The 13,396-nt window shown below is 33.1% G+C and overlaps 1 protein-coding gene across 2 annotated transcripts in view; it reads left to right on the forward strand.

Moving 5' to 3' along the window:
- Window positions 1–8,223: 8,223 nt before the first annotated feature.
- The window catches only part of LOC149780732 (heat shock factor protein-like), a 69,820-nt gene continuing 64,647 nt past the window's right edge, over window positions 8,224–13,396 (forward strand). For both annotated transcript variants that reach the window (XM_089937781.1, XM_089937782.1), the window contains exons 1-2: window positions 8,224–8,401; window positions 12,890–12,998. In XM_089937781.1, coding sequence (XP_089793907.1) covers window positions 8,270–8,401; window positions 12,890–12,998 — 241 coding nt within the window. In that variant the 5' untranslated portion in view covers window positions 8,224–8,269. The remainder of the gene's footprint in view (window positions 8,402–12,889; window positions 12,999–13,396) is intronic.

Below are 13,396 nucleotides of genomic sequence, written 5' to 3' on the forward strand. Positions count from 1 at the left end.
TTGAAACAAAAACAAACAAAAAATACATTTGTACCCTCACATTATATTAGGAATTTCCCCCTAATATAATTACAATTAATAAAAGTTTTGATAAAGCATGTACTTGTACTTGAGTGAATGAGCTTATATGAAAAACAATAAAGTTCTTTGAAGGTTATCATTTGGAGGGATTATGAGAGATTTATTCTTAATTTATTATAAGTCCCTATACATAGGCAGTAGTGGGTCAGGAAACCATCCCAATAAATGCATCTTACTTTACAGGAAATATTGGTTAACAATAGTACTAGAAATACTGTCTACTTTATAGGTGCGGGGAAAAATGAAAGTGTCAAAGAAATGTGTCAACAGTCTCTTTGAGAGTGCAAAAAAAAAGACAAATATATTTATTGTAACCATTTTCTACATGTACACACACACACACACACACACACACACACACACACACATACATACATGCATACATACATACATAAACATACATACATACTGTGATGTATGTTTGATTTGAAATTATTTGTTGGCTTTTCTTAATGACTTTTTTCATGTATATCTGTATTTTGTACATGACCTTGTCCAAAATCAAGTTTCATGGTGTTCCTGACAAGTAACATTTATTTTGTAAAACAACAGAGTACACTTATAGATACACTAGTAATTTTCAGGTAATTATTAATGTAAACATCTTTACCTGAATTTGAGTTAAAAAATACAATCGTGATTCTGAACCTAGAAACATCTCGACTGGAAGTTTCCATTAAGTGACTGAGTATTTTCAGAAAATGGTAATTGCAACCATGGTTAAGTAGAGGTGGCATCTAGATGATCTTGTTTATCTAAAAATTACTCATTCTTGCTTTAACATCTTGAAGCAGAATTAAGTCTTTTTGTTGTGTTCAGTTTTTCATTTGGGTGCATTTATGTATTCAAATTACTATTCATTGGAAATACAAAGTGCTCATCAATAATACTATTGGACTGAACATTAAATTGGAATTACTGTGAATTCAGACAAGGACATTTCTGGGGTAAAAGTCTATACCACTGTGATGCATCGTAATTCTGTTAGTATATCCTCCCATTCTATGTAACTGGCACATTACAACATTCGAGACTACAGGCAGATCAACACATTCAATATTGAACTTATTTGGAACACCACTGGAATTCAGTTGGAACTTTATACATTTGGACTTGTAATAACACTTTTAGGACCATTTGGGATTTAATTCACAATACTGTAAATTATTTTTTAAATTTTCACTTTGTATTCATGGGAAGTAATTTATTTGTTGATTATTTTTTTTTAAATCTTGTTTTTCCTTTTTCTGTTACTTAGTTTAAGACCATAGTCATAACAATACATACATACAAACATACATACATACATGAATGCATGCAAACACAAATATATGCCCATGCACAAATGCATGTTGCCACCAGATTCAACATTCACTTGTTAGTATAAGTTTTTTTTAATAGTAACTACATGTATATTCTTTACTCATTTGACAATACTTGCATTCTGTTATAATTTTTAAATGATTATTTTCTCTTATTACTAATCTCCTATAAAAGATAAATACATAAGTTAGAAGACAAATACTGCATTAACACCTTAGGAATGACTCTACTTTTATAAATGTGTACACACAACAATGTTTTTCTAACCTCTCTAACAACAAAAGCATTAAATAAATGAGGCTGTATCTTCATGCAAAATCAGAGAAAAGCAGGTGGTATTTATTTTACCAGAACTGTTCAACTGTCTAAAGATTTCATCCATTTGAGACACTGATTATGAAAAGAAGAAATGCTAGGAGCCTGCCTTAAGTCACTTGGAATTTGTTCCATACCAGTGGACCAGTATATTTAAAACTTTTTTAAACAATTTCTTCTTTGGCCTTGGTATAATGTAATTTTTACTTCTTATGGATCTTAAATTTGGAGTACAATCAGCATCTCTTTGGTGAAAGATATTGTTTAGACAGACAGGAATGGCTTTTCTGTATACATTATACATCAATTTGGCCTTTCTAAGAAATATTCTTTCATGTATTGTTAAAATCTTTATATCATTCATTGCATCTTAGAAATTGTCTATACATTGATCTAGAAGTAAATGGCAAGCCCTGTTCTGGAGTCTTAAAAGTGTTGTTATATTTGAACTAGAGGTATTACCCCAAATTACATTACAGTAGTCCAGATATGAATGAATATAACTTTTATAAAAGATGACCCTATACTGAAGAGGAATGTATGTTTTGATTTTCTTCAGTAGCCAAAGATAAGAATTAACCTTTTTTGAAACACATTTAATGTGAATAGACCAAGTAAGACCATTATCTAAGATACACCAAAAAATGCATCATGAGAGGTCATATTAAGGCTCACATTGTCAAATAGAACCTGGAGTTTGTCACTATCTAGTCTTGCTTGTTTTTGTTGCATTGTAACTAGTAGGGCTTTCGTTTTTCTTTTGTATTTATAATCATACTGTTTTCCTTGCACCATACTTTGTCTGTTATGAGCATCTTGAATGTTAGTTTCAAGCACCGTTTTGGTTTTACCCATCTCAGACAGTGTAGTATCATCTTCATAGAGGTCAGTGGAACAAACTTAAGTTCCTGTCTTAAGAAGTAAGTTATTGATAAATAGAATGAATAACATAGGTCTGAGGATAGAGCCCTGTGGTACTCCACTATTAATATTTTTAGTTTAAGAAAGTTGACCATTTAAAAATACTTTTTGCACTCTATCGGTTAGGTAAGAAGTAAACCAGTTTAGGGAGTTTTCACTGCATTGATAGATTTTTAATTTTTCAAGCAAACTTTCCTGATTTACAAGATTGAAAGCTTTACGAAAATCAACCATAATGGTGCCTACCATTTCTCCTTGATCTAATGCTTTCAGCCATTTATCAATCAAAGATACAAACGCAGTTTCACAGGAGTGATTCTGTCGTCAGCCAGACTGATTATCATGAATAAGATCATAAGTGTTCAAATAGTTGAGAAAAGAATCATGAACATGCTTTTCTAGTAATCTGTAGAGACAAGGAAGGATCGAGATGGATCTGTATTTATTTACATCATCTTTTGTTCCTGCATTATGCAATTCTGTAGCCTTTGCAGTTTTCCATGTTTCTAGAAATTTATTAGACCTAATAGTTTCATTGCAAATGAAAGCTATACTCTCTACAACTGCAGAATTTGAGAAGAGGAAATGTCCAGGAAGGGGTGGGGGATGAGGTACTTAATGGGGATGTATCACAGGGAGAAACAACTCATCCTCTGAGAATTCCACATTTGACCCAGAAGCTTGGGTCCTTGAGGGGCCCTGAGATGTTGAGAAGTTATAAATATCATAAAGATTCAAATAATCCTTTATCTGTTTAATACACCAAATATACAGTCATACATACCAGTAATTAGATTAACACTTATTTAAAAAATCAGTAATGGCTAAGTCTGTCTCATCGTTTACTTGTTTCTTACAAAATACTGTACAGGTGCAGCTACCTTTAGTAGCCTTGGTCCAATCATATCAAGTCTTGTAGCTTAAGAATCATCCATTTTTTAAATATATTTCAGCACAAATTCTGGACTCATTTCAGGAATTTCAAACTTTATATTGTTTGGTAGTTTTTTTAACACTAAAAGTTTTGAGTTCCAGATGATCATATGAAGTTCTGGGTTCCTTAAGTTTTTCAGCAATTTGAATGAAAAAGTCATTAAAAATATCTGAGATGTCAGTTGGGATTATCAGTATAAATGCCCTCATGATTGAGGGATACAATTTCAGTTTTACTCTTACATTTCCCTGCACCAAATTCTGTAAATACTTTCCAGATAGCTTTGAGGTTATTTCTGTTTTTATCCAGCACCTTTTTGTAGTACACTTGTTTGGCTTGATGTATCATTTTATTAACTGTATTCCTCCAAACTCTATATTCAGCTTGATTTCCTACAAATTTTGGTTGGTCTCTTTGCTTTATTGCTTCTAAAATGTCTGGAGAGATCCAGTCTGGCTGGTGTTCTTTCTTTATCCTGCATGATTTTAAAGGTTCATGTTTGTTCACTATTGGCAAAGTATCTAAAACATCATCAATATCTTCAAAGATCTGGACTGTATTCCATGGAATCTGTTTCAGATCTTCCAGGAATTTATCGGCATTAAAGTTTTGAAAAGATCTATAAGTAATGGATTTATGGTTATTATTTTTTTTATATTTGCCATTGACTTTACATGCTAGGACAATGATGATGTTGTTGCTGTTGTAGGGTTTAATGCCATTTTTCAGCACACGATAGGCTATACATGGCGGCCAGTATTAATGGTAGAGGAAGAACCCGGGAAATCCCCTAGAAAGAACCACCAACCCTCGAGAAGCTACTGGCAAGCTTTCTCACATACCCACATTGGCCGAATCCGAGACTTGAAAACTCATGCAGACAGAGGTGAGATGGCAGTGATCTGTAACGGAGAGCGCTTTAGACCACTCGGCCACTTGGGGGCCCCCCTAGAACATTAAATGCATGATTAACTTCAGAACTCAAGAAAAACTGAAGTATGAATTTAAAATGAATAAATTCAACAAATAATTACAAACTTACATCAATGAACACATTGTATGCAATTGAGACAATACCTTTGTGCCTTTCTGAGACTCACTCTTTCTATCCAGCCAAATCTATCTCTCTGGTTCTAGGTCTCTCAAATTCTTCCAGACCCCCATCCCTTGAATGATTTATTTAAAGAGAAAAATTACTTGTTAATTTCTTTGGAGTCCTGCACACTGCCTTTCAGCAGAAAAACTTGGACTGCTGAATTTTGCAAGGGAAATTGCTTAAAACACTGAATTGCATCTGGGAAACACACACCTTCATTTAGCTTAGCCAATCAGGATTATCTTTTTCTAACTGCCCATCAAAGTCAGAACAATTTTCTCTAGTCTACCTTTATTAATAACTATTCCTGGGCAATTTCATTTTATGACACCGATTTCCAATGGCTCAAGATTGATTCTGGTTTGTCTCAACTTTGTCATCTTCCTCTACTTGACCCGACGCTAATATATCTGTTGGACCGTTATCCTAGTGGATCCTACTTAAAATTCACTCATTCCCCGAAAAGTGAGGTTAACACTGCAAGTGACCAATTTACTGTGAGCCTATGCCATAAATATTAATGGGTATGTGACATGCTGACCACGACAGAATGTACTGAGAAAATATCTACAACATTTGCATCATTATATTATCATATATATATATATAGGGTAATATTCTTACATTTTGATGTCTCTGATTTAGAAAAAAATAATTATCAAAAATGTTTTGTCTTCTCAAATCTATCTTCCCAATGATGAAAGGAACTTTGGCACCTTGAAGATAGTCATATAATATTAAATAAGTACAGTTTATTTTACTCAAATATAACTAAGCTATTTTGAATTATTCAAGCAATTGTTACATGTTTAGGCTCCAACAAAACATAACAAGAAAAATTGAAGACAACAAGCTATATAAAATGTAACAAATTATTTTTTCCCCATGAAAAACAAGGTAAAAATGAGAAAAAGAACATATGGTTTTACAAGTCAAATGCAAAAATAATCTAAGAATTAAAAAAATAGAAGTCCGAGTAATAAAAAGTCCTAATGAAACTGAGTTTGATGTCCTGATGAAATCCAAAATGGAAGGTGATAATGTATGCTGTGGTCAGCATTGTACTGATGTGTCAACAGTTCTTTGTTGAATCACAGAAAATAATATTCCAGTTTTTGAATTCTGTATAAATTTTGATAAATGTATTTGTCCAAGAATTAATTTAGAGCACTAGTATTTCCAGGGAAAAGAATCACTTTTCTTTAAAATAAAATAATTAGCCCAAAAACTGGTCACAACATAAAACACCTGAACAAATCTAGTTTTAAGGCAAGTATGACTATTATTTCTCAAAACATCAACAATTAATCTGGCTTCAACGCAAAACAGAATTCTGGATGTGGGTCAATCCTCTGGAAAAACCTAATTGATACATGTTATTTAATACACAGTCCAAGTATGGCCTTGATTCTACTTTATGAATCTTACTGAGAAAATTAAACAAAAAATTTAAAAAGTTGTTTAATACATACTATCGCTAGTTCTGAATCAAGGTCAGGAACTAGGTCAGCATTAGATAAAATGTATGTATAAAGTTGTTTACTTAAAAATTATTTTTAAAAATCAGTCAGAACTGAACTCTATTCCAGAAATAAAGTTACATTACAATAGCAAGTAAGGACATAACAAATTTAAAACTTACAAACAATTAAATTAAATCAAATATAAATTCAATCAAATATACATAACACAATGTCTTAATATCTGGCGTGCTTTAAACCTCAAAGGGAAACTGATACAAACTTGTATCCATACTGGAAGTATCTGCTCAGAGGCCAGAGTACCAGGATACCATCCTGGATAGTATATGGAGGCAGTAGTTTTGGCTAACTATGAGCTTCAATCATGTACCATCTCCACAAGTACAGCATGTAAATGAAATTTCAGACACAGTAAATGAAAGTTGCATAGAGGTATGCCAACATTCTATCCACTGTGCATGTTACAAATACAAACAACTTCACCTCTTTCAGAAGAATCTAACATCTATACTTTATAGTATTGTAGAGCGCACCCAATAGGTCTCACTGGATAGTTTGGTATTTTGAGACCTCCCTAATTTTTAAGGTAGAAGGCATGATTATAATTATCACAAGCCTAGCATTCATAAATTCACACAGAAGCTAAATCTATAATGTGGTTTAGATTTACTTTGAGTTAGGCTTGAAAATGGGTTAGCTTGTTGGTGACTGCCTGTCACAGTTAGATGAGCATTGGAGATCAAATGCGTAACTTGGGTTGCAAATGAGCAGCCGACTTGGCTTACGTATTTACGTGTGTCTGCTACAGAGGTAAATATCTAAAAATCTAGATGGTTAAGGGATGATAAAAAGTATGCTAATTTGTTATAGTACTAGTGAACTTTATTCATGCATAAGGCACATACTGATTCTTTTTGCTGCCATTGTCACAGGTAAATATTAAAAATAGCTCTTTGCTGTCAAAACTGAATGTAAAATTATGGGGTTGGTGGTAGTGTTGGTTCAGTATAAGAGCACCAGTTGCATCAGGAATTAACCTGACTTCCGCAGTCAAAATCTCACATATATGCTTTCTACAAAAATCATTAGTTTGTTTTTATTTGTATCTTCAGTGTAAAATTATTCTCATTATTTTGCAATAGGTCATTGTAAGATGAAAATTCACCAGATAAACTGTCTAGGTGGCAATCTACAGTTTCATATTTTGCATAGGGTTAGGATTTTAAAGAAAAAGAATTTCCCGGCTTTCCTCACTGTTTATACTAGCTATTTAAAAAAGACCTTGTATATCTTAGGTATAATTCAAAGAACCTTTAATTCCCTTTATTTCGGTATATGATTGATGGGTGTAATATGTGTTATAGAGTATACAGCTTGGCCTTACTCCAGATGTGCACCTTTCAAAAAAGTGCTAGCAGCCCACTTGGTGATTTTCACTTCCTGAACATCAGAGGTAAATTGTATAAAAAAGAGCTGATAACTTTTTTAAATTTTATATATTTGGTAATTCATTCATTGCACTTTCAGAAACTGGAATTATCTAGTCTGGTAACGTTCATTTTCCCTATTTTAATAGCTGTTATGGTTAAGGGATGATAGACTAATTCAGGCTGATTTTTTAGCACAAGGGAGCATTCATTTTAGTTAACAGTGTGTTTAAATCATGTACAATTTCCAAAATTACAATATCCAAAGAAACATCATCCACATTACATTAATGTAGCATAGAGGTATGCCACCATTCTCTCCACTGTGCATGTTTTAAATGCAAACAACTTTACCTTACATACGTCACTCTCTCAAAAGTACATTATAACTAGTGAGACCATAGCTCCGAATGACTGTTAGTGTTAGATTTAACGTAATGCGCAGTATTGTAGTTAAATAAGATAAGCTGTATTTCCATTAATGTTGTAAGTTTGCTTATAAGCTACTGTTTAGACTTAGTTTTATAGTTGAAAGATTTTTTTAATCAATTTTAAAAACATTGTGTAACATTTTAAACTTTAAACAAACAACCTTGACGTGTTGGAACAGAAAGTGTGTACATTACGCATGTCTTATAACGCATGCGCATTCAATGTCCAGTCCGAAGAGAGAAGAAACTCGTTGTGCTCTATGAAGAAATTTTCCAATAATATGATGCATTCTTTTCCAGATATGGGTGTGAATAACGTTCCTGCATTTCTTACCAAGCTCTGGACGCTTGTTGAAGATCCCTCCTGCGATCATTTGATTGCATGGGACCCGGTAAGTTTCAAACTGTCTGACACTGCAAATAGCTCCGTCATTCTGTGCTCTACTAAACAGTATGTTTTTGTCGTATGCTTTTTAGTCATACGATCAAAATCTAAAATATGAATTACAAATATTTGTGGTAACCTTCAATTGCATACTTCGGAAGGGTTTTCTGCTTGGTGTTCGAACAATGACCACATCACGTGTTGGTTCACGTGAATCACAACCAGTTGAGGTTGTTTTCATTTACAGGGCAACTGCAAGACAGTATTACATCCGGATATATTTGTGAGTATTAATCCTCCATGTGGTTATCAGCTGTAGTAATGACCATAATACACTCAGATAATGGTGATTAGATAATGTGTTTTGAAGGTCATTTACTAACAGTAGTTTACACACGCTCATACACATTACTTAAGCATGTAAAATGATGCATGGACCCAATCATTCCTGCCATATTCCCTGGCTCTGTGTGTTTATGTGCATACATACCAACCTTTATGCTTTTGGCATAATCATTGCGCTTTTTTCCTCACCAAATTACGTTTTCCACTAAACTGTATATGGATTACGCTTTTCTGCTCATTAAAAAATAAAATAAACCAATAAAATGTTGTTTTTGTCATTTGTATTATCATCTCTTGAATTTTACTCATAAATTTGAGAATATTCTTAAAACAGTGACAGCTGCGTAAGAATAGCATTTTCCTTATTTGCAACTCTATGTGACCCCTTTCCAAGAAAACTGATGGGTTTCTTCAGAAGTGAACTTAGCCTAACAAATTCATTTTATTGATATGCTAGTTAGTGAACTAGTCTATATTTTTTTTAAAGAAAATGGTGGCAAATGTTAAGTGAAACACTTTACAGAGTGAGTTGTGGATGTTATTATGTACAGATGGAAGATGTTAGAGTAGATGGATCTTTTCAAACTTAAAAACATGTCAGATCAGAAATGACGACAAATTAACACTGCTTTATAAACTTTTGAAGAAGAATATGAGAGTAATGTAAATCAGCATTCTGAGCACCTCACAATAATCATTGCAGGATTCCAGTTCACAATCATTCAGTGGAAGTTATATAGACTAGTTGAAGTGAGTGCTGAATGTAAATAATTTTTCTGTATATTTTGTATTTGTATTCTGGGCCTAATCCATATGGATTTTGCCCTTTGCTGCAAAAATTGTACTGGCTACTGAATCAGGTTAGTAGTAAAAATGTATCTTTATCATACATGCTGTAATTCTGGCATGTAATAAATAGATTACACATTTTATGCCCAAATTATGCTATTTGGCTACTTATAATAGCAATAATTATGCTTATACCTGGAGGGGGGCATTTATGTGTGTGTGCAGGGAAGGGGGGCAGTGGACATGTGACCCCCCCCCCCCCCCCCCCCGTAAAAGTGACATTGCCAAATTGAGAATGAGCTATCTTTTCATACAAGTCTTTAAAAAATAATTGGAAATTAAAATATATGTCCATTTTCTTTGTAGCATTTAATTTACTAACAAAGAAGGAAATGGTTAATAGACTTAGCTTTGCCAGATATCAAAACCACAGAAACACACACACACATGTGCAGCACATCTGCATGCATAATTATTACCAAGCTGACATTAAATAAAAATAACAAATATACCAAGTTTTGGCCTTTAGAATCCATTGGATGGCAGAATATATGCCAAATGATATGCAGTCCTTACTGTTTTGATAGTTCATTACATAGTTTCAAGAGTATGCTGGTATCATTTATGTTCATCTGTTAGAGACTGGATGGTACTATTATTCAAACTTCCTGGTTGGAACTGAGTTGTTATTGTTGACCTTAATCTTAGCACTGTGTGACCTGTATTTGACGCTGTCTGACCACAAGATGTGCTTGTCTCGATAGAGAAATGAACATACCATAATAGCTGTAAATCCAAAAGCATGAAAGAAAGTATCCCAGGACTCATATGCTTGCAAATTAGATACTATTTTCAGTGTCCAAACACTTGTAGACACAAAACATGTCAAGACAAAATAGGCAACATTGATACATCGCACAGCAGTAACCAAATTTTTCAATAACAACAGAAAACTGTTATGAACTACTATGATTACTTTTGTTATTATTTTGAATGTGCATATTTTCTGATTTCTCCAACATGAAACTAAATAAAGTTAAATAAAGACTTGTAATTCATGGGCCAGTTAGAGTTTACCATGCATTTCCTATTGCACTGGTTTTACAATTAGGGTAGGCAGGTCCTTTTATGATACATTATATATTGAATGTGATTTTCTTATAATTTAATTTGTTAAAAAAGTTAATGTTTTTAGCTTAAGGGGAAAATTGCTATGGTTGGCAATGAGGGAGAGCTTAATGTACAGTACTTGCACAGTTAATGCAGATCGCATTTAGCATCACTTATATCCTTGTTAATTACCCAAAATATCAAATGCTGATTCTGCTATATCAGAAAAATTGACTAGTTTTAGGATACATCAGTGTAAATTGATTACACCTACTTGGTAGCATAAACAGATTCAGAAATTTGCATCCTGCTCTGTATCAAGTCATAATGTCAATTTTCTTTCTCAATAAATTAGATAAAAGTGCGTTGCGTACTGGTTATTAATTTGCCCCTTTTATTCCTATACTATTTCCAAATCCCACTTAAAGAAATTATTGAAAGCAGTATCCTTAAACTCCGAAAACAAAACAGTTTACCTGTTTTTTTATATTCTTGGAATTGTTTACTGGTTTTTTGTGTGTTCTATCAGTGGCCATTCATGCCATGAACAAAGTGATTTAAATAACTAGTTGCTTTCTGTTGTCAGTTTTTTCCATGGATTTACATGCGTCACCAGGCACTGTCCAAGGTGTGACATTCTTTATTTGAAGTCAGCTGCTATACCTGTTATTGTAGCTTCCAGCCTCAAGTAAATATGGACAGTTCCTACCAGCTGCTTGTTTAGTGTTGCACTTACATGTTTCAAAATGTACATAGCTGTTGAATGGAAATACTGTCACAAATAAACACACCGTATAACTACAAAGATAATAATTTGTGAATATCAGATTTGGACTGAGAAACTCATTTTTCAAGTTTGTATCGCCAGATGGTATGTTTTGTCGCCAATAAGGGAAGAAAATCGCAATTTGCGACATTGGCAGGATGATCCCTGGATTCACATCTAAATGTTGTTATTTTCAAAATATAAAAACACTGTTAAATGTACGTTTCTTGTTGTCACAAAACCAAACTCTTTAAAACTAAGAAGATATTACTTTATTTCAGGCCAATTAAGAAAGAAATGACCATATTCTATTCATTTCTTGAAGTGACATAGCATACATCTGTACATTCAATGTTTTTATAAATGGTTTACTCACTTTAAGAAACTTCTCTACTGCAGGTTTGGGAACAGAATCCTTTAGTACTGGATCTTTCTCGGTCACTCTCACTAGTTTTAAATGTCCATGATCTTTTGTAGGGACACCATTATATGACAAAGGATGTTGCTCACAGATCTCAGAATAGGGGTTAAATTGCAACAATATGCAACCTTGTACTTGGCACCAATGAAATTATGTACAGTTTCCATCTGAAAAGTACATGTAAATTATTGCTTAACAACAACATCTGTACATGGCACCAAAAAACATGATTTGATTACTGTTAACAATAAACAATGGAGCTTGTATTCCTCTGATAAATAAATCAAGTCCCAAAATCTAGACACTGCTTTACTGCATAAAGTATATAACACAAGTATTCCTAATATTGCAAAAGATTTAAAATACAATGGATGAAAAGTGTGCTGAGTGATGCTTATCAAATGTAGGTGTCAAAAAACGTGCGTGTCATTAGTCTTTTGATCAAATGATCATTATGCACCAGCATCTGAGTAATAGGTGTTTTTAATCTCTTTATCTGCTTTGACTTAAGGAAGAAAATGGCTTTTGCATGGTGATTTAAGTGTGGACCATATACAATGTTTGTGGAGGGCTGGCACTTAAATTTGGGAAGAAGACTATTAATTTTTAGTTTAGTTCCAGGTTGCATGCATTGGCCAAAGGTCCAGATCATCAAGACTTACATATCAATAAATCTCTATAGCTTATTGGTGCTTACATAAAAAACTATTAAACATGAGGTAGGCTTATTATGTCTCATCATGGTATTCTTGTTATGTATTGTAGGTACTTGGATTGTGATTGAAAATACAGAAATTGATACATTTTTCTTAGCATTTATCTATTTTGGTATGAATTCAACTATGCCTAGCAAAGTTTGATAGAAATGGTCCTATGATGAGATCATGAATTTAAAAACCAACTGATCCTGCTTAATATACATTATATGTATGGAATAAAAGCAGTGGTAAAGTATTATATATATATATATATATATATATATATATATATATATATATATATATATATATATATATATTGTAGGACAAGATAATTGATTTCTATGTAAATTTTTCTATTTGCAGAGTGGCTTAAGTTTTCATGTGTATGACCAGGCTGGATTTGCGAAAGATGTTTTGCCTCTTTACTTCAAGCACAACAACATAGCCAGCTTCATACGACAGCTGAATATGTGTAAGTTACAATTAGTATATTTCCTGAACACTGAATAATAAATTCAATTACTTTTTTATATATAGAGTTGTAAAATCATGTCAGAGATTCTAGAAAACAGCTGCTTACAGAAACAGTTCGGCAAGCTTTCTGAGTTGTTTCCTGAATGATGCAAACAAAACTGCTCAGAAACATACACCTGTCTTCTTGAGAATACCAGTGCTGTGATTGGTGTTCTATTATTCAAAGAGAAGAGCTCATGTGATAGCCTCAAGGTCCTCAATAGATGCATACACTTAGGTTTTGATGCATTAAATTTAAATTTGAACTAGTTTGGGCACATGGAGATTCTAACTGGTGCAATTTTATGATGCATGTTGATTTGTGCAGAGCATCAGACCTAAATACCCTCAGTTGGC

This window comes from Sinohyriopsis cumingii, chromosome 16, assembly GCF_028554795.1.
Source record: "Sinohyriopsis cumingii isolate HCF-2022 chromosome 16, ASM2855479v2, whole genome shotgun sequence".
NCBI lineage: Eukaryota > Metazoa > Mollusca > Bivalvia > Unionida > Unionidae > Sinohyriopsis > Sinohyriopsis cumingii.